The 23,350-nt window shown below is 36.2% G+C and overlaps 1 protein-coding gene across 1 annotated transcript; it reads right to left on the reverse strand.

The window, feature by feature from the left end:
* Window positions 1-3,408: 3,408 nt before the first annotated feature.
* On the reverse strand, window positions 3,409-23,297 carry LOC134648827 (integrin alpha-PS3-like). Its single transcript, XM_063503403.1, has 22 exons — window positions 23,064-23,297; window positions 22,105-22,241; window positions 21,475-21,566; window positions 20,793-20,907; window positions 16,556-16,711; window positions 15,756-15,866; window positions 14,650-14,738; window positions 14,212-14,433; window positions 13,725-13,839; window positions 11,189-11,362; window positions 10,565-10,747; window positions 10,155-10,279; window positions 9,850-9,916; window positions 8,536-8,683; window positions 8,274-8,413; window positions 7,804-8,017; window positions 7,497-7,581; window positions 7,090-7,152; window positions 5,861-6,005; window positions 4,568-4,634; window positions 3,899-4,016; window positions 3,409-3,655 (listed from the first exon to the last, which is right to left on the reverse strand). The coding sequence occupies exons 1-22, from the start codon at window positions 23,204-23,206 to the stop codon at window positions 3,491-3,493; spliced, it is 2,874 nt and encodes a 957-aa protein (XP_063359473.1). The 5' UTR covers window positions 23,207-23,297; the 3' UTR covers window positions 3,409-3,490.
* Between the last annotated feature and the right edge of the window lie 53 nt (window positions 23,298-23,350).

Below are 23,350 nucleotides of genomic sequence, written 5' to 3' on the forward strand. Positions count from 1 at the left end.
TTAGATCCAAAAGAACCGTTTTGAGGAATGAATTCCCAGCAAGCTGGAAATCATTTTATCCTTCGTTTGGTCCTAAATGCGTATAATGCGAGTTTGCTCCATCCCAGGAGGTGTGGATACATTTTGGGGTCCTGTGAGATACATTTACCATTTTCGGCGGCCATCTACACTAAATTCGGCTGAATGGGTCGATTGGTTCCTTTGATGTTGCCGTTGCTCGCTCGTTGGCGTTCGCTAAACCGTCCAGATTGGACCAACGAGCCAGCGAGGCCCTGTGTTCGCGTTCGTTCGTTTGGTCTGAACAGGCCGCGTAGTAGCCAATATGCCAATCGCTTATACGGTCTGTAGCGATCGAAACGCAACTGTCACTGTCGCACTAATGTGAAAGAGTGATAGAGAGACAAAGCGTTTCGTTGTCAAAGCGATAGCAATTGTAACCTCGGCTAGGCCGGCAGAGCATGACGAAGGCAAGCGAATTATAGTGACAACAGCAGTTGTCTGTAATTCGCTCTTCGTTCCATTTAATTTAATTTCTAGAATTTCTTCGAATGAATTGTAAATAAAATTAAACTAAATGTGTTACAAGAGTTTCTAAAATAAAATGATGAACGTGCCTTTAAAAACTCTTACTTCAGATATTACGCATTGCATTTGTTTTTAAAATGGAAAGCAATATTCGCATGTATCATGAGTCTGCAAAAACTGCATACAGTAGGTTATTGGTGACGGAAATGCCTGGCACAATGGAACATTGTTTTTACAGAAATAATGCCGACGGGAACAATAGGCAAGTTCGCGAAATAAAGTGAAATTTTCCGGTCTGCCCATACGGTAGGCTGGGCAGCGCAAATTATGAAAGATGTGATTAATTACAAACATAAAATAAATGTGTGTATTCCATTTATGACTTCCAACGTTTAATACTTTTGATAAAAATATTGTTACTAAAATATTGAAGCCCAGTAGGTCGAAAAAATCTTGAATTACTAGTATCCACGTATACGTACACTACCTACTTCTCAAGCTCTTTCTAAAATGGTAAATTCAGATAGCTATCTTGATTTAAAATCGCATTTTTATCAAACCATCCAGTACAAATAAAAAAAATTGTGAAATAATAAATCTGGACTAAGTGTTTATTGTTCGCAGCTTTATTTTTCTTCACAGGTTAGGAAATTAATTATGGAGTTAAATTGCTTTTAATTGTTTTTGTTTGAGGCACTCGCAAATATGATTTACTTCAATTGGGTTTATCTTAAATTAAGTCATCAAAGTACATAAGGCGTCTTATATCGAGAAAAAGGCCACAGAATATAAATATTATTGTACTTATATGTTGTCATTTTGTGTTTGTGTTTTGTAAATTTATTGATGCTTTCTATGTATTTATCTATAACTGTCTACCCTTATATATGACACCGTAAGATTGTGAACCCGTTAGTTTATAATCTAACGTAGGTTAGGTTAGGTTTGATTATAATCTCCCTACCGTCAGTTTATAATATAACTAGCGAGATTATAATATGATATGACGAGTGTTTACAATTTTACGGTGACATATATAAATATATCGTCGTCTAGTACCACGTAACGTATCTACAACACAACTAACACAAGCCTTATTGAGACTAGTATAAGAGCGTCCATTATTTATGTACCTGCGTATTATTATTTTATTGATACATATATGTGTAGATTGTTTCCCCTTAGTGCCCGATAACTTTAAACTATGTTCAATCCGCGTCCTCCCATCATCTACTCCAACAATCACAACAGCACATTGTCAAAAGCTTTTTTTAGAGACACAGTGGGAGATACAAGTACAATGCAAATATGAGAACACAAATGTTCCTATAATGTGGACATTTTCCCGCAGTTTTGCAAGGCATGAAATTTTAGGAATCATTTTCCCAATGAAAAACGATGTGGTGACAGAAGGCACAATGTGTTGTGTAAAAATGCCTTTCTGCTACTCGATGAATTTACATATATATTACCTACATTTGAATAGGTACATTTATTATTTACATTTTAAGCGGCATTATATTTTTAATATTGCATAGATAAATTTTACTTTATCTATTTATTTATTAAAATCCACAAGTTGACCTAAAAATTACATATACTTTCCATTGTTAAATCAAGTAGGTAGGTACATATTTTAGGATCCCATTCGTAATAACTATTATATAAAAACATTTCATGACAAAAATACCTTACTTTATTTTGGAAGAGTTGATACTCTTCAAACTGCTGGATCGATTTCGCTCAAACATAGCTAATTTACCAGGAAACTCGCTTTCACGTCCATCAGTTGGAGAACTACAATGCCACAGATAGACAGACAGACAAACATCAAACGTATAGGTAACAATTTTAAGTTTTGAAGTAAGTATTTGTTTTGTAATACTTATATACTTATGCTAGTTTATCTATAGGTCACTACTTACCTGAAATAAAGTTTTTTCATTTATTCATAACACCCCTCTTTTTGCGTTGGGGGTTAAAATGAACACTGAGGATCGTAATTAGGTAGGTACATTCAACATCTTTATATGATATAAAAGGGTTCTAAAACATAAATAACTAAACACCTTTCTCAAACACAAACACATCGGCATGAAGATTAAATAGTAGCGAAAATAAAGGAATCCGTCGGAAAAGAGAAATATTGAACGGCTTTCTCGTTTGATTGCATACAAAGAGATCCGGCGAAGCGGAAATAGTCGAATACGGCCCCTTCAACTGTGCCCGAAATTATCTTTGACACAAGAAAGGGTCGAATTTAGCATTTGTAGCTTGTAAATAACATGTTGAAGAAAAAATCCGACGTCACGATACACACTCGTAAAATACGCAATTATGTAAGTAGTAGGTATATAATAATCCTTTTATCCTTGAATTTCTTTAATATAATATACAATAAGTCTTCACACTTCAGAACACTTACATATTTTTTTAATTAAACTAATAAAATAAAAATAAAATCTTGCTTATATTAATAAAAACTATTTCATATTAATCACAGATAATATACTTAAAAGGTATATATATATAAAAGCTCGGTTTTAAATGCTTTGTAAGATATTTCCATAAACATACCTAGTTGAAATATAAAATGAATGTGAACATAGCATTATTATTTCACCCCTTCACTTCTCAGTCTTATATTTTGGATAGATCCACTCAATAAGTAATAATGACTTCCCGAGCACTGCATAAAATTACTCATTTAACGTCGTCGGAAAGTTTCCGAAGATGCAAAATTTTCCAGAATTCCAAATACTGTTCCACCTTTTCAGAAACTCCGCAATTAGGGCTCGGTGCATCAACCAAATTAAACGGAGCAGTGAAAAGATTCACTCATACCTTCTACCTTCTATCTTTAATTCGAATTTATTCTGAAACACTTGACCGGGAGCTTGATAGTTGAATTATAACGAGTATATTAATTTGTTTTCTACTCCCACGAAACACGAGCACTACGAGATCAATCCGAGTCGGACTCGAACAACAACTCTTGAGTGGAGTCATTGGGAAGCATGGAATCCGGGGGCGTTGAGGGCGGACTGTTGGAACTGCCAGGGTCCTCTTGAGCCACTTGCTCTTGTAGCTTATTGAAATCCGGGATACGATTTCTTGAGAAGAAGCCGTACTGAAATGGAATATACACTTGATATTACTTTAACTCTAATTAAGAAAAAAAATCGAACACACTTAACAATAATAACGAGTAACTAGAGTGAATGAAAAAAAAAACATATTTAAGTCACTGCTACGAGATCATCGCATATCGATCGGTACATAATATAAAAAGCATTTATACATTTTATTAAATCTAAATCTGTTTAATATATGTTACTCATAATTAAGTATGTAACGTAATTGATTGACTTACTTTATATAATCCATAGGCAATAGCAGCGAGCAGTAGCAATCCAGTGACAATGCCAACTATCAGGGGCCAAATGGGTGGAACAGGACTCAACACTAGTCTGGTAGTAATCGAGATACTCCTGAAATCGAACGGATAATCTTCATATAACAAATAATTACATAAAAAATAAAATGGCCCGAGTACACGGCAGCTGCATCGATGACTGAAATTAAATCAAAAAGAATACTCAAATTGAGCAATATCTTTTCTTATGATTTCTTGTTTTGAGGCTTATGACTTAAATATTTCTTTGCTTAAGTCTATACTTTTCCACAAGGCTATTTGCAATAAATTTGCAAAGGATTAAGAAATATAATCAAAAGCAAAGAAAGTAGATATGCAATTTGAATTTTCTTATAAAAGGCCTTAATTACAGTAAAGGTTGAGCATGAAATTTACGTGTTTTATATAGTTCCTGTAATGTTTCCCTGTACCTACTAGGTTGGCAAGTTTATTGAGCGATGTAGTATTTTTCGTAGGCCTTTACTAACGGCTAATAAAAAAGCGCTCTTCGCACAAAGAATAAATAAAATCAGTAGGTGTTTCATTTAATACCGGCTAGGGCACCGAAAGGCAGGAATTTAATATCGTCAAAGCCGTGGAAAATCCAGTAAAGTATCCTTAACTTACTTATTCTGCTCGTAGAGGTGTAAGATTGTGGTAATGTTGCGCTCGGAGGCCTCTTCTAGCAATTTGCCTGTGAATATCAATGAATTGTTATTATCTTAAAGTAGAAAGTATTTTTGCCTTCTTGGTGAGAAACATTTTCACTAGCAAAAATGGAATGCCATCTTTCCACACAAGTTTGACCTTATAATAATGGGTGGATGCAAATTACAGTTTGGCATTACTACATATAATATGATAATTAGCATCCGTAAGTCGTCCATTACTTATTATCCGATTAATGTAGTTTACATTCCTTCTTATATTTTTACTTTTCCCTTCAATTTATTTTTATTAAAAAAACGCGTCACTTAAAAAAAAAGTGCAAAATGGACTCGCGCAAAGGGCGAAAACCGCAACTCAAAAACTGACAACGGTTTATAGTTCAGAATAATATAGAAAACGACTTTAATATTTATGATGAAAATGGACGTGATTAATGATGACCATGATGATTGTGTTATTATGAGGTAATATATCAAGGTCATGTTAAAATGGATACATTTAGATATGGATTCTTCTTGGTAGGTACTCCTTTGCAAAATCACTATGAAATAATAAGTCAACCCGCAGCATAAGCAGATACCCTAGATAGTTCCCGCTGACAAAATCTACAAAAATATTAAACTACCCAAGTATTTTAGTATTTTGACTTGAGAATTTATCTGACCAGAAATAACATCTCGAGTCCCTTATCCCGTTGTATAATAGAGATTCAATCGTTGTATTTAATTTGCGTTAGATACGAGCAACAGCCCGTGACTTCGGCCGCGTGTATTTCCTTTAGGCCGCTCCGATACAAATATCCGCCCCATATTTCATCCCTTTCGGCATTATTTCCGGAAGTAAAAGTATCCTACGGGTTGTTAATTTATTAGGTCAGTGGTTCATAACTTAAGTGATTTCTGTGACCATTTCGGGCGCTTTTAAGGACAACCATCGGTTGATAATCACATCATTACCTAAGTTGTAAACTGAGTACAAAATTACAATCAAATCCGTTCAGCTATCCATTTCGCAGTATCTCAAATGAAGTTAAATACTCAAACTAAGTAAAATATTTTGGTATGCAGGATTTTATTCATAATATATAAATAATAAGGTAAGGCCTACCTTATAATCAAGAATATAAAATTAACTAAGTCATACCTAATCATAAAAATTGTGAGATAAATATTTCTAATCTTATATTATTATAAAAAAAAAACAGGATAACCACTATAGTTATAAATAAGTTCAAATTGTTAGTATTATTACCATTTGTTTTCAAGTCGTATTGCAACGGCAGCACCACCGGTAGGGAAACTTTGGCGCTGACCGACCAAGTGCACTCAAGTACCGTCGCATTGCCGATGCCGGTCACATCCTCCACGCAACCTTCCTTCGGTTTCGATAAGGATACCTATAAAAGCAATCGGATATATGATTTAAGTGGCATATAAACCATTCATACGATATGTTAGCCCACTTATTGAGTTTTATTATTATTAAATTGTCAATAAATTTCTTAACCGCAGAAGGTCGTTATATTTTTCGTCCTTTCGTAATTATAGTGTAATAAAATAATCATCATCTTCCTCGCGTTGTCCCGGCATTTTGCCACGGCTCATGGGAGCCTGGGGTCCGCTTGGCAACTAATCCCAGTAATCGGCGTGGGCACTAGTTTTTACGAAAGCGACTGCCATCTGACCTTCCAACCCAGAGGGTAAACTAGGCCCGTATTGGGATTAGTCCGGTTTCCTCACGATGTTTTCCTTCACCGAAAAGCGACTGGTAAATATCAAATGATATTTCGTACATAAGTTCCGAAAAACTCATTGGTACGAGCCGGGGTTCGAACCCGCGACCTCCGGATTGAAAGTCGCACGCTCTTACCGCTAGGCCACCAGCGCTTAAAAAGCAGTGTAATAAAATAATTATAAAAAAAAAACTCAAACCTTCTAGATACACCAGATTTATTCACTATCTAAATTTGTATGATATCTCAGCGGTATTTTTATGTATACGTATATGTATATGTGTATATAGGTTTATATATAGGTATGTCTATAGTTTATGCGTATTTATGAGAAGGTAGTACTGGTTTTCTCTTTATTTATTGCTCTCGTCTTCCTTTATGTGTATCCAAAATTCTCATATTGCTATTTGTCCATATTAAATTGTCTTTCACCTGTTAGTGTTTGATCCTTTCGCATTTCCTCAAAGGTTAGCTGGAAGAGATCCCTTTTAGGGATAAGTTCGCCTTTGTACATAACATTTTTATATTTGTTTTGTTTTTGTGCGTTATATGTAAACCTGTTTATGTGCAATAAAGTGACATACATACCTACATACTTACACAGTAGGTACATATCTCGAAATCAGACGACATACATTTTGCGGTATATTCGATGGAAGGTCCATGTGCCCATACGACATTTAGAATTTGCTTTGTCACGAACACTGGAGCCTGATTATTAAATTATTATAAAAATCAAGTTACTTACTTTTTCTGGTAGAATTATACTCGCGTCTAAAAGAGGCCAGTCAGATGGGCCAGTGTTTGTCACCTGCATCAAAAAGATAATATTATATTGGGCGTTTTAGAAAATTTGCGTGGTCAAAAATGATTGAAATATATCTTCCGAAATGTCCACCCGGTTACAGACGTGCATGTTGCGGAAAAATTTCTAAATGATAAAATCGTTCTCAGAAATTAAAAAAAAACATGGAAACGGAAAGTATCATCACGTTACATAAATATGAGAAATTTCTAAAATCGGCACTTTATACATTTCGCAACTTTCGAAACTTTTCAGCGGCACATCAGTAGGTACACCCTATGTTTTTGATGTGGTTTTGATAAAGGAATGCCATGTTTAATGTCTCATCCGATGTTTCACAGGCGACTGACCTCAAAGTAGTGCACAAAGGGAATTAGGCTGCCTTTACTGAGCTTCTCTCTGGACACGAGCACCGTCGCATTGGGAAGCGCTTTTCTGAACAAAAAAAACGACTTATTCTTAATAATATGTAATAATTTTGTAAATGCATTTATTTACGTATAATTTTTAATCCTGTTATAGTTAACATGCGTGCGGTTTCTATGCTGTACATTTAGATTTTTTTGTAGTTTGTCTAAAGAAAGTATCAATAAGCGGATTTATTATTCGAATAACGTGGTTTAAAAACAGTATAGTAATCGTAAACTCTTAACTTACCCACTAAGACTAATATTAGCTTCAGGAAAGATATTCAACTCCAATTCCTGCGTAGGATCATCACTGACGGTTCTGTTGAGCGGGTCTTCGATACTGGCGTATATGACCAGCATATCCTCCTCGAAGGTGGCTAGCGTGTACTCCAGCTCCACTTCAAACGATTCTGACTGATTGCGGTATAGCGGTGAGACTACATCACAGCTCATGTTCAATCCTAGAAAGTCAAAACTGTGTTAAAGCAGTAGAACGTCACACCGGGCCGTCCGAAAGTAATTTTATGCTCGCTAATCGCTAGGAAACGCTGGCAAAAGGATGCTGTATATATAGTAGGTATGTATTGTAGTAGAGTATAGTCCATGGGGGCATTTACTTATCTAACTATGCATAATTGCGATCAAGCATGCTTTTACTCTTCCAGATTCTATGTTTGTAATGAATGTGTGTATTACTTTCTTTAGTATTTTATTTACCTTGCAAGTTACAATTTTTTGGCACCCTTTTGGGTTGAGTTGGTAAAATCAAATGAACCCGAACACCATAAGCTGGTTCCTCCGTGTTCAGCACTGTGATGATGGCGCCCAGTTTATTATCTGCTCCTGGAACGTAAGGACTGGACAGGTTCATTGTAAATCCGTTATAAAGCTAGAGGATGAAATCTAGTGGGGTTCGCTCGATCACGTGCACCTTATGCAACCTTATGGTAGTTAGTATCAATATGTTCTTAGAACTTACTCAGACATCGTCTCGAAGGTCACATCCAGCCAGGGCTTGCAGATCAGATCTTCGCCGCAGTCCCGTGTAAGTTGAATGTCAAACTCAGAGTGCAGTGTGGAGTCATCCGATAATCTTACGGCCTCAGTGGAAAACGTTGTAGAGTTTTCTGGAAATAATTAATATTAATATTGCTTAAAAAATCTTGCTTCCATACATTACCACCCCATATCGCGAAACAAGTAACTATTTTAGGCTTTAGCTAGAGTGACTGCTTTACTAATTAGAGACAAACCAAAGAAAGTCTGCAGCGCAATAATTTGACATCGAATTAAAAAACTACATATGGCAATGTTTTTTAAGCAGTCAGTAAACGTCATGCACTATGGTATGTGTTTGTCAAAATCGTTTAAATATTCATTGTGTTTTGTGATGAACGGAATAAACATGGTGAAACCTTACAAAACCGGCGTGCGGGATTTACTTTTCCGCATGACGAATAATTTTACACTTGTAAAAAGTCAGCACGAGGCGATTCAAGCTGAAAAACGACAATGTTTACAAAATTTGGAGTTGATGACGGGTAAGTGGAATGAAACATCTTAATACTTCACCATACAGCAAATTGAACACACCTAATAGGTATAGGCATACTTATGAACTTCCTCTAACATTTCGAGAAACTCATTGGTACTAGCCGGGTTTTGAGCTCGAACCCATAACCTCCATGCTTATGCTCACGGCATGGGTACCTACTAGTTAAAGCTAAAATTAATTTTTAATATATGTTTATTGTTTTAATGGTTTATTTCGTTTTTCCGAAAACTTTAGTTCGCAAATTGCGGGCAATTTCTCTGTCAATCTAATTACGCCTTAATGGGAGTAAAAGAGAAAGATGCTCGCATATTGAGAACTTCGGTGTTCGCGGTAGGCCCTCTGTACCTATTTACCGCCGTCGCGGATATTACAAAAGCTTATTAATTTTGATGAAGCCAAATGTCACATTCTCCCAATATTATTTATCAATATTAGTATATGTCTACATATTAATAGTGACATCTATTGTTGGAATGAAATTTATTTTACCATAAAAATTAAGCTGTGCATAAAAATTAAGCTGTGCATACAGCTTAATTTTTTCATAGACGGTAAATATGGTAGAAATTTCACAAGTATCAAGACTGTTTAATCCATTTTCTGTGGTGTTGTCGCATACTGATTTTTAAAAACTACTTTTAATCTAGCGCTGCAGACTTTCTTTGGTTTGTCTCTATGAACTTACTAGTTATGAACTCAATTTTCTAGAAATTTATTTTAAATTATTATTAAACTTACTTTGCATAACTTCAATGGGTTCCACGTCGAATTTAATTGATATTGGTCTTGATAAATCTGCCGTGGGCTGAAAAAAAAACCTGTGGTAAATATAAAATAACGAGTAAAAACAAATACGTAAACAACGGCTACCTAATAATTTTGAAATGTAGGTCGTAAATAATAGGTAATTCCTATGTCCAATCCGTCACAATTATTGTAAGTTTGTATTAATTGTGTTTAGTTTTTTTGTTCAATACCTGGGATCGATGCTTCTTTCTTTACCTATAGACCATCTTAGAACCTAACTAATAAAAATATCTTACCTTAACCTTAACAACCTGTTCCTCGCATTTGCTAATACCAGGTCTGGCTTTATATGTGTATTCAGAGTCTCCATTAATCATTGCTCGGTTGGCCTCAGGATCTACTATTATTATAGCCTTAAGATCTGTAATAAGTCGTTATTTTATTAATTTATTAGAATTATATTTTTTTCCTCTTATTATGCATTGTATATTATTTCATATGTCGCACATATGAGGTTGATACCAATACTGTATTCAGAGACTTAAGTATGTATATAAAAAAGTCACATTGGTCTGACGACTTATTTGCATGTTTGGCATATTATCATAAGTCGCGCGACTTCATATATCAATCAAGCACGACTTACAATATTGCCGCAATGCTACACGAAGTGCAGATCGATCAAGAATAGTATTTCGATAACTACCTATATAAGAATGAGACCAATTGTGTTGTGGTGCTACGTAGATACAGAACTCAGCAGTGAAATTAGTCGCATTCTGCGGCAGGTCCAGTGCCTGATCAATCTTGATGGTAGCGTGCACCATCAGGGTCGGGATACATCTGTACACATAAGCTGTGCCGGTCGCGTGTGCTCCTATGGCTAAATCTAAAAGAAATTATGCAATTTTTTACTGTTCTAGTAATTCGTTGTCATTAATAAACTAAATATGGGGCATTATCTATGAAAAGGGACCTTATTGTCGATGGCGCGAACGCCGCATAGCGTCGCGTCGCGCGGCATTGTATTTATAACGGAGCATCGTTAATAATGGAGTAAGCGCCATCGACAATAAGGTCCCTTTACTTAGATAACGTCACATATAGCACACATTAACTAATTAAAGGTTTAAGATTATTTTTTTAGGAAAATTTAAAACTGTTTTTGCTGATAACGCCACACAAGAGACAAGAGATTGAACTTGTACGATTCCGATTTGGGATCGTTAATCAGTTGCACAAACCCTAAACTAATTAAGCAAACAGTGTCATCGTTAACTTGACAAAAATAGGAAAGAGTAAATGGAAATATTGGCATTATAGGCCTTACCATTACATTGGTTCCCATCAACGTCCTGTCCTTTTGCAATAGCTATGCCAAAGTTCTTGGCTGCACTTGCCACAATCCTTTGTACATACTGACTTTTCACCCCGCGTTTGTCACCTCGGTAGATATAAACAGCTCCCGAACCATTGTTTTCCCAAGGGGCACTAATTGCAATATCTGTAAATAAATAAGCAAAGTTGTCAATTCAATAATACTGATTTCCCACAGGAAGCGGAAGTTCAAATGAAACCAATTCAAACTTTGGGGATGCTAAGATCTAGAAATGATATTTTATTTACCGTCATAAAGGTGCTAGCGCCATGGGGATTTTCGAACCAGCTACGATTGTATAAGTGAGCCTGCACATCATCGCCTTTATATCGTAAATATAGCTTTTATTGCCTACTGATGATATGTCGGTTTTTTATGGTAAATTAACATAATATCAAAAACTAGATGTAATAACTAATAAAGCTCTTTCCAGTTCATCTAAGTAACCCAAAAAACATATCGTCACCAAGGTTCAGGCATTTTACTAGTAAAAATTATAAAACGTAAATGCCAATTCACAGGTGGTTGCGAAATTACAGGGATAGATTATTAAAAAAAACCGTCCATATGCAATTTTGTAGCTGGATGTCAGCTGCAGAGAAAACCACCACCCCTGCATACAAACTTCTATGTAGGGGTGGTACCTTTTCTCTGCAGCTGACTGTACATGATACACCTACATTTTCACCCTGTTTAATTGCATTCTAAGTATGGTAAATACCTCTGTAGGAGTTCGGTTTTGACCGCGGCCGGGATCGGTTGTGTATTCCGGGAGCCCTTTACAATGGCACCAGATGTTGACCGGACCGAGATAGTTTGTAACCGACGCGCGCATCTAGATATGCAATTTAAGTTTCTCTAGAATATTTTCTTATCTTGAAAAACGTGGGATTGCTGTACGCGAGTTTTCAAATGTCTTAAAATCAGTGCGCATACGCCAAAGTGAAACAGCAACAAAGTCTACAGTGCGAATTACGGGTGAGATCTGTCCATTTTCACGTTTAAATAACTTTCCGTTGCTAACAGTGTTTGAAGTTAGGTTAGGTACTGTTGGGGTACATTGGGTATTGTTGGGGTTAAGTTTGGTAATAGATTTCTAAAGATGTAGGTAAGTAATGCCTATCGAACATGCGCACCAACGAAATGCGCCATTTGCGCGCTAGCGAACTGGCCCGGTTCGTGGGGCCCGTCTCTGCTAAGTAATATAAGTCAATGAGTCAAGGAATACGAGTTAATAATTTAGTTCATACAATTTAACACTAGCTAAATTTAATATTTTAAAAAACACGACATTTAGGTGTAATACGCAAAAAATCTGCCTAAAACATAAGAATCATAAAGCCGGAACTCTGACTCTATTGTTACTGATTGCGAGGGATCAACGCTTCGAAATTCCTTTTACATTGTTTTCGATTCCAAGACCTTTTCAACATGTGCAGTGACAAAAAAGCGTACGGTCACTTCACTACGCGGAATAAGACCTCTACCACTCTACTACCTAAAAAAAAAAACTTATGCTTAGGTATTTTTGATAGCCAACTCTAGTGAGGTGCTATTTGTGTGTTTTTTTTTCCTCGGATTTATTTAAATGAGTTTTGTTTAAGTGACAGTATGCAGTCTTCTTGTGTTCGAAGTAAGGGCATTTTGGAAGAATCAGTTTTTATAACATGGGAGGCAAGCGAGCGAGGCGAGAGGACGGATCGCCTGATTGTGGGCGATTGCCGTCGCCCACGGACGCGCGCAGCACCAGATTTGTTAATGGAGTTGCAAGTGAAGACTCGGATCTATTAATTCCTTTACACGCACCTTGCGTATGGGCGTGCAAAGTAAAGAAGGGCTCAAATGTACGGCCTCACCAAAGCTGATTGATCTAAACTCAGACGATACGAGAGAATAATCTTAAGAAACATGATAAATATAAGTCAGGGACAACACTGAAACCCGGTAAGGTGCGTGATATATTAAACGGAAAAACAATAACTAAAATATGCTCCCAAAACCTCACCTATTAGAAGCCGCATAATTAGCTACTGATGAGCCAGTAAACTTAAAGTAGGCAGACCTACCTACACGTGGGAAAACTCACTGATGCAGATGCAGAGATTCAGAAGTAGGAAAAAAAATCAACTGGAAGAAACCGACAGCCAATCAGAAGAAGAAGAACCAGCACCTCGAATCGACGAACGAACGGCATCTCAAGATGACATCGACCCACTTGATACAAGACATTATGAAGACCGAAAAGGAAACGACGAGCAGCATGTCACCAACGCTCTCCTTCGACGACATAACCTACCCCTCCTACTTTCCAATATTGGCTTGAGGCTGCATAGCCGGCTAATTCTAATGATCCCTCCCCATCCCAGAGCGTGTCACTCCCCTAAAATTTCGTCCCCTGGTATGCCGGCTAGTCCGGAGCGGGCATGTCCCCGGCTGGGTGTGGCGCATTCTTATCTTGTGTCTTGTCTTGTCTAAGTATGGTAAATACCTCTGTACCCATCGCCGTCGATGTCTCCAAGATCGGCGATGGTGTTCCCGAACCTCGCGCCGTTGGTGCTAGAGCCGGTCACATGACCTGCGTAGTCGAGAATAAAACCAGTGGCCTGAAACGTAAGGAAGTAGGTATACACTATACAGTTATACACATTTAAGCAATTAATATCAAATATAATCTGAGTCATGAAACTCATGAATGGAAGAATTGGCTTGAATATTAAACATAATCTTTTAACTAAATTTGTACAGTCTAGTTCACAAACATCTTTACAAGCCAACATGCCAAAAATATATTTACACGCCTCTATGACACTGATATTAAGGTCGTATTGACATACCTTTAGTTGGCTTGTAAAGATAATGTCCGTCAGTAGTATATAAAATCAAAATTGGATAGGTACTTAATTTTATATTCTGAAAATCGTATCGCTTTTTCAGTTCGTACGGTATCTATATGTCAAAACATGAATGTATGTTACCTCTTCCTTATTTAAATAAATGTACACAGCTCCTTGGTCGTATACGTCTTCTCCCTTGCCGACGAAGTTAGGGGCTCCCACCAAGATGTCTGTTCTGCCATCGGCATTGATGTCGAGACAGGTGAGACTTGCTCCAAAGTATGCACCGAGTTGTGGACCGTCTATTTTTGCTCGGATTCTGAGAGGATCTGCTTCCCGGCTTGCAGGTTCGAACACGAGAACCTGGCAATCATATTCAAGGCATTGAGGTTTTCCTTCGGTAAAAAAACTGTAAACAAAGTTGAAATATCAAAAACTTTTTAGGTAGGTAAGACGCATTTATAATCCCAAAATTGGTGTAAGTAAATATTGTAGGTACTTTAAATATTTAACAAGTACCAATTACATATTTTGAAATTAGTTTGTTTCCAAATTGATGTTATAATACGGTTGTTTTACCTGTCCGAAACCTAATTTTGCACGGGGCGCGCCGGCTACGTAGAGGATTCTACCACCATCCTCAAAAATACCGGATTCCACGCTGTACCCTGAGATTAAATTTAATTTGAAATTAAATTTCACTATAAATATTCTATAATTACTAATTATGAGTATATTAGACCTTGTTTAAAATCTCTTAAGATTATGGACGTCTGAGGATCATATTTGGTAGTCAATATATTATATTTACCCTAACTAACGGAATTATCCAATAATGAGTAATGCTGCGCTATAATGAAAGCTTTAGTTAATGAGCCGCATAAGGATCGTAATAAAAGTGTTATCAATGCCCAGGAAGCGCTACAATGAATGACTCACGTAATGCTAAAATCGGACCGCTGAATCAGTGGACCCAACTGACCCGAACAAAATAGATAACCTGGCCAAAAGATAGTGCCTAGGTACTCAAACAGATATTTCGCTGCTCAATTTTTGATATTTTTTCGGTATCACAATTTGTTTTTTTTTTTAGTTTAGGCCACAGACTTAGCGCCACTTGCACCATCCCACTAACCCAGGGCCAGGGTTTACCGGTAAAACCTAGAATTATCATGGTTACCAGATTGTCAACCAGATGACGGACTAAAAAGTTTATATAACCGTTATATGAGTGATTCCACTAAGTATTCCATTCTCGCGGAGTCTCCATGACTACTCATTTCTTATCCACGTGCTTTTTGTGAACTCTCACGAGTTGGCGGGCTGCGCGCATGTTGTGGCTATACTATGTCTTACTACTGTTCTTATAATAACTGCGTCTCTGTTTGTTGTGATAAATAAATCTATAGGTAGGTATATGGAACTGCTTTGGTGGATGCTCACCTCGCCTGTACTCGAAATAAGATTGGAAGGACAATGAAAGAGGAAGACGTGTGACGGTTATTTGAAGCTGAATAGGTATGGCCACAGAACTCGGTCAATTATGGAATAAGTTGAGCGATCGTTTCGCGTTTGTAACCAGTAGTTTTGAACATTCAAAACATACGTACATCAAACATACATACTCGTATATTTATATGATACTTTTAGACTAATATGATACTTTAGGAATATCGCTTACTTACCTAAATAATCGTCGGGACCAACATCAGGGGTGAAGAACGGATTGGTTGTCGGCTTCTTGCTCAAGTATACACTGTTAACGTCGGGACTGTACATGTACTCAACAATCCCTCCTGAAAATCAATGAATTGTTATTTTATGAAAAATAATTAAAATAATATTATGAAGGTTAGCCTTACTACAGTTACTATGTACAAAATTCGGTTTAAAGAAATGTTTATTGTCTAAGAAATTACAGAAATTTCACTTATAAGACAACTTATAAATAGATAACTTACATTATTTACAAGTTACGCAATAAGCAAGCACTTATGACAGTGTTTAACAATAAACAGTTGCATTTGGATGAAAATTCATCAATGATTGTGGCTTATATTATACCTTTTCATATGGTATGTACCGTTCATATTCTCTGTAATCTCACCGTGACTTTCAAAACGATACCGCCATGATGATGAGATACGGTACTTATCGTATGGAGTAAGTAGCAACAGACCGTCCAGTACATCAATCAGCCCCGGTACTTAATCCAATGATGATACCGGATCAATGCGCCGGCTTGCGTGTACGCTTACGCCGTTATCACATTCACGCGTCCAATGTTAAGACCGCCTTAGGCCCACTTGCACCATCCCACAAACGCGGGGCTAAGCGATTAAATCGTTAACCAAGTGTCAAACTGTACTGGTAACCATGCTAACTCCAGATTTAACCGGTTAACCCCGGGTTAGTGAAATGGTGCAAGTGGGCCTTAGTTAGTATACAACGTGGGCTACCCTAGATTGTGCGAGTTGTAGTTAACCTGTCCATTGCAGCAGCCCCGGAGCCCCTATGATGATGCTGCCGTTGCCCGTGACCTTGACCGCCATGCCGGCTTGCGCGTACGCGTAGTAGTTGATGTGTGTGCCGTACTGTCCGTATTCCTTACGCGATCCACTAGTCTTGAAAGCTTGGTTTTCTAAAAATGGCACAAAATATAAAATAGTTCATTCCTAAATGTTTTAGATATTAGGTAATTAGTATCTTTAGAGTTTTTAGCAGATAGATACATATTATGTTTTTACTTGAAAAGGACTGAAAATATGTATGTATATCCATAGCGTAAGTATGGAACAACCAATTAAGGTGGTTCGACTAGGTTACTCAAAGCTTAACCCTCGCTAGATGGCGCCACTTTCGCAAAATTTCATGTTTTATTTTTTTATGGAATGGTCTTGGTATTTGTATACTTAAAAGTATGTTTAGCGAACTCTTTAAGTAAATATTGAACTATTAAAATAAACATTGAATACTTAATTGTGCAAAAACCATCCTTTAAAGTCGACGGAGTCTTGCTGTCATGCTTTTTTCTACTATAACTCACACATGCAAACAGTGTTTCCGTGATTCTTATAGTAGACAATTTCACACAACGTAAGTATACTGCAATAGCGTTACGGTATGTTCGTGGAAATACGTGCAAGAGGATTGGGGTTCAAGACTGGTGCGAGTAGGTAATTTCTTTTTGTTTATTGTTGTCCTTTTTGTGTTATCTTAAAGAGCAATTATTATATATATATTTATTTATATATTTGGATGATATCAGAAACGGCTCTAACGATTTCGATGTAATTTGCTATAAGGGGTTTGATCTCTTAGCTAGGTCTGATCTGTGAGAAAACGCGCATTTTTGAGGTTTATATGTTTTCTGAGCTTTGGTCGGTCTCCCAGATATTCAATCTCTTCTTCCTCGCGTGGGGTCCGCTTGGCAACTAATCCCAGAATTGGCATGGGCACTAGTTTTTACGAAAGCGACTGCCCTGACCTTCCAACCCAGAGAGTAAACTTATTGGGATTAGTCCGGTTTCCTCACATTGGTTTCTTTCACCGAAAAATAGGTATTGGTATATAAATAGGTTCCGGTAAATAGGTATCAAATGATATTTCGTACAAAAGTTCCGAAAAATCATTGGTACGACGGTACGAGGCGGGGTTAGAACCCGCGACCTCCGGATTGCAAGTCGCACGCTCTTTCCGCTAGGCCACCAGCGCTTCCCCCAGATATTCAGTATCATCATCATCACTATCACTATCACTACATAGTATAAAACAAAGTCGCTTTTCTGTCTGTCTGTCTGTATGCTTAGATCTTTAAAACTACGCAACGGATTTTGATGCGGTTTTTTTTAATAGATAGAGTGATTCAAGAGGAAGGTTTATGTATAATTTGTTAACCCGTGCGAAGCCGGGGCGGGTCGCTATTATCAATAAATTACATTATCAACCTTTTCAAAAAAAAATTCAATACCTGATTTTCACAGATTATGATCTTTTTGGGTTCTTCCAACTCAGAATCACTAGCATATTCTTGTTGAATCCTGAAGCTACTACTACTACTACTATGTCCCAAATATTTGTATAGAAGTTTTAGTTTCCGCTACGTCACGCAGGCTGGGAAACATTTTTGATACTAAAACCTGACGTGATGACCGACATTTTAGGATATCTTTTTATGCTAGGATGGAGAATACCTACTGACGATTCTTAGTAGAATAAGCCCAAGGCAGTCCAGTTTGTAAGTGTCGGGTATCAGTTTTTTTAAAGCGCTAATAGTTTGTTCTACAAGTAAAGCAATCCCTTACTGCCCAGCCTCTAATAAAGTAGTAGGTACTTAATTGTAAAATAAAATAAAAGGATTTTTTTTATTCAAGTACCTACAGTACATTTTTTCATATTTGTTATCCGTAGTAGTCCCTATACCTGAAAGAAATATAATATCATGAATCATGATAGAAAAAAATATCTAATGTAATAGGAAGAAAGATGATGCAACCATATGGATTCTAATAAAGTTATAATCAAGTTATAATTTACATACCTGGTAGTAACTAGTAATAATTGTGTTTTTCATTCATAGACAAAATTCCATTATTTTCAACCACAGGAAATTTTATACATTTCTTTTTTATTGCTGTGAGGATGTCCTGATTGTAAAAATCAAAGAGATTAGGTAGAGTATAATTTCTAATTATCTTTGTAAAAATTAAACGAATACGCTTAGCCCATACTTAATCTATCGATTTTTGAAAATAAGAAAAATTTAATAAAAATAAAAAAACAACACGAAATTTAGGTGTAAAAAAAAAATACAAAAAGTTATGTCCCAACATACAATGACTGGGGATTGAACCGGGAACCTTCCGTTTGTAAGCAAAAAAGCGACTGTTTACAAAACGCGCCATGATAGTTCTTAGCTAAGGTGACGAACTTCGGGTACTTATTCAACAAAATCGGGTAGGTCAACAAAATTGCACTAAACATGACGGCACTTCAAATTCACGCCGTGGTCAGCCCGGCAACGTCGGAAATGGTATGGCAACGTCGCAAATGTATCCGTACACGACATTTGTGACGCACACATACGTAAAATTGATGAAAAGTTAACTATGATTTTTGCATGATTTCTGTATGAAACATTGTTTTCCTATTCATTTAGCGAAAATGAATATTCGAAAGAAGATAAATGCGGAAATATTTATGGAGTAATAGCGTGTAGTTACTTAATGAAAGTCGATTGAATTTTGTATGAAAATCGAACCACCTTAAGCTCGGACCTTAAATGGCGTAACAATCCCGTGTGGTGACTGTACCTAGTTTGTGCTGTATGCCTTAAATTTACTCAATGAAATATTAATAGAGTCGGACTTCGCCAACTCTGAACGGCATTTGCAATGATCAGCAATGACAACGTGTGGCGCTGTCATCGTTAATGTCAAATTCTAAGAAAATAATACTATGACGATGACGTCTAAATATAATGACACTCTGATCTTATACTTTGTTCTGTTCAAGTCAATGCAAAGTTAGCTTTTAGACGGACTTTTTTTATGCTTGTGCTGTGTGACACAATTTTTTATTTGCGATATTTTTTCGAATAAATGTTAGAGTTATAATAGTTTATAAAAGTGAATAGATTTCATTTTTTAACATGTTATTTTGCTTCATCTAAAAATCATCTCCGCGCTTAGGCAGCCTTTAGCCTCGCCTAGCTAGGTTTAAATGAAATTTTGTAGACCACTTGACCAGAAAGCTGCAGCAAACACAATAGCCTCAAAAAGCCCAAATGCCGTGAACCGAACACCGCAATTGTTCGAAATTTTGACGTGAATTTTCGGTGCAACTACGTTTTTACCCCCATATGGATTTGTTCGCATGAATGTTTCATTTTAAACCAGGATATTTTGTGTTGATTTTCTGTTTTGTGTATCCAGTAAAAACATAAACATGCAAGATAGTTCAATGCCCTTTTTGATGTTGTGATAATATTTCCGAAATTTTGTATTATTTCATTGTAACTTGAATGCTTAAATAATGCCCAAGCTTTATTCAACCTTTGAAGAAAAAAAGAAAGAAAGACAATATACAGTGTGGAAAGATAAGTCGGGAGGGAAACTACCTTAAATCCTTAAGCTGGCTCATTTTACTTAATGGAGACATTCATTTATTTTTAAAAAGAAACAAAACTGCATTCAAAGTATTTTTCTTTTTTTCTTCAATTTGGCTTGTCTTAAAAAAATCTTGAGTACTAAATATTACATTTTATGGATATTTTGTACGACAGACGAGTTTAAGACCTAATGTTTCTTGGAGAAATGTTATCATTAAGATTAACTGTATCGACTAGTAGAATAAAATTGCGAGTTTTTATTTTTTGGAATTTTTAGTCGGTTCGAGTCCCGGGCGAGGCAAGCGAGTTTTAGAAAATCTTTGAATGCAGTTTTGTTTCTTTTTAAAAATAAAGGAATGTCTCCTTTGAGTAAAATGAGCCAGCTTAAGGATTTAAGGTAGTTTCCCTCCAGGGCCCGACTTAATTTTCCACACTGTATATCTTAACGTCTAACAATTGACCTCAAAACGAATTGTGTCTTAGGATGTAGGCTATATCTACTCATCATCATTTTGTAATTTTGCCTGTAAATATTATTGGCCGGTATCTGTTTTTTCCCCAATAAAGAAAGTAAAACAAAATAAAATAAAATTGCAGTTAAATATGTACTCACGAATGTCACCCAGAGGGTACAGCGGGATATTGCGTCTCTTGGTGTGCAGGTAGCACGCCCCGTTCGCCAGAAGATGCCGGTCCCCATACGGCCTGGCCCAGCGTGGTGCACAGATCTTAGAAAACAGACATACGAGCATCAGAAGAGTTTATTGTTGTGTAACGGCTTCCTAGTCTAGTCAGTAGTGACCCTGCCTACTAAATATGAATACATATATATATATATATAGATATGTGAAACCCGAGTTGAACTTAGAGGTACTGTGGGACTATTTAGGTCGACCTGTGTAGAATTGTCCTACAATATTTATTTATTATTACACTATAGGTAATATCATGCATCAGCGTCAGAAGTAACTTAACACGAACGCCTTGATCGTGATCGATTGAAGTTTGGTCTCTAAATTGCCCATGTCTGGTTTGTGCCACCTTTGAGATTTAGAGGGATTAGGTATAGTAAATAAGTACCTACCTAAATCGCGCTATAGTATATTAAAATGTAATTAAATAACTCTTTCTTAGTAAAGTTAATATTTTCAAAAAGCGTCTCTGTAACTACATGTTAAGGTATGAGAGGTACCAATAAGGTTACAAAAAGATATGAATTTCTGCTTGTTAGATACATATTCGTACAAAACGTCATCCTCTCCAGCAAATGAATTTGGTCAACTAGCAGCACGTACCAACAGTTTTCCCGTCGGCACCACTGCGATGCTTGCACCAAACCAGATGTCATCGCGGTAGAAATCTCTGGTGCTGCTGATACGGGCTGAAACTATAAGTGCCTAATTATTATTAACCATCTATTAACGTAAAACTTTACTAGTGTCTCTTCTTTATGAACTAACGTGAACAATAACAATTCGGTGATTAATTAAATAACAAAACGTTTTTTTGAATAACAAGCAATAATGTAATATACTCATATATACATATTTTTTTACAGTATGTGTTTTCTTCATTTGCACTTGCTTTAAGAGCTTTATTTTATGGCAGTTGATCATCATACATTAGCGAAAAGTGTGGTTAGCATTAGAAATAAGGTAAACAATCTTGATGTGTCTTTTAATTGAAAAACCCCTTTTAAAAATAAGTTACGGCAAATATGTAACAATTATGAATCTAATACGATCATTTATATTCTTCTGCTTTCATAAGTAATAGTTTTTGATTTTTAAAAAGCGTTTCTCAATTAAAAGACATATCAAGATCGCTTACCTTCTTGCAAGTTCTTTCTAATGCTAAAAAAACGAACTATAGAATCTGTTATGCAGAAAAGTGTCGCTACAAGAGCATGGTAGGTGTAAAAATACCTTCATTTCCGAAATTCAGTGGTGAGCATGTGATATTCGTCGTATGCAGGTCAGCAAACGAACAGTTGAACACCGCACCAGACGCCATGTGCCTCGATCCTGGCCTGATTGCCTTAGGAGCACCTACTAGTAAATTACTGAAAAAATAGGAAGCTATATCAGTGCTAAATAATTTATACCAATCTTAAGTAACTTGTTGTAAACTTTTAAACTTGTTAAGTATATCTTAATATTCTTAATTTCGGGATTTTGTCGGACAAAAAATGTTTCAGGTTATTAAATTAAAATGTAAAGCAATTTTTTTATAGCTACGTTTGGTTTTTGATAAACAGAACAGAAATCTTTATTTGATTGTTTTGTGGGCTTTTGTAACGGAAGTCAATGAAGATCATTTGTTAGTACGTTGACATCGAGTTTCCATAAAGTTTGATAAGGAACTTATTGTGCTAAGAGCATATTTTTTGCTCATGATTTTATACCTATTGAGTACGTAAAATAAAAATGCTGTATGTTTGGACCGTGTAATGTTTTATTTAGTATTTATTTAATAAAGTCTGATCTGAGTGACAATTATACATCAAGATCTTTGTTTATTAGGTATACCTACATCGTAATGATAATTACTTAATCGTAATATTATTTCGTAGTTTTGGGTAAGTATGTACCTATATTTTACTTATCAATTATATTATAGCATATTCTCTTCTAACAAATTATAAATATGTGTTGGTAATTATGTATAGTCGAATTTAAACTGTTGTGAGATATACTAACATTGAATTATTTTACGGTTTAGGCTTACTAGTCGGCCGTCGTGAACGTTGCTCGCACTGTTAGTGCTTGGGAAAGGAGACCTAGCGCGAGTGACTAAAAACAAGCGAGTCTAAACCGTAAAATTATTCAATTATGTATAGGTTTAGTTTTTTATTGACTTAGATGTTTTGTCAAATGGAACTTACATATTTTCACCAAAAACGACACTATATCCGAAGAAATCTTCTTGATTATTGGAATGAAAAGTGATTTTGCTTCCCTCATGAAATACATCACCGCCATCACATAAACTAACTAATAATACGCACAAAACCACATAAACACACATTTCTGCTTCTATTTATTTAACTATTTCTTAGTATTACGTTAAAGTACCGTCATTAGACAGCACCCGCTCCGTCCGAGTTCAAATACATACTGATTACCGCCAACTTACAATAATTCTGATAACGGATAAGTAAATATTGACACT

The sequence above is a fragment of the Cydia amplana genome, chromosome 1, assembly GCF_948474715.1.
Source record: "Cydia amplana chromosome 1, ilCydAmpl1.1, whole genome shotgun sequence".
Lineage (NCBI taxonomy): Eukaryota > Metazoa > Arthropoda > Insecta > Lepidoptera > Tortricidae > Cydia > Cydia amplana.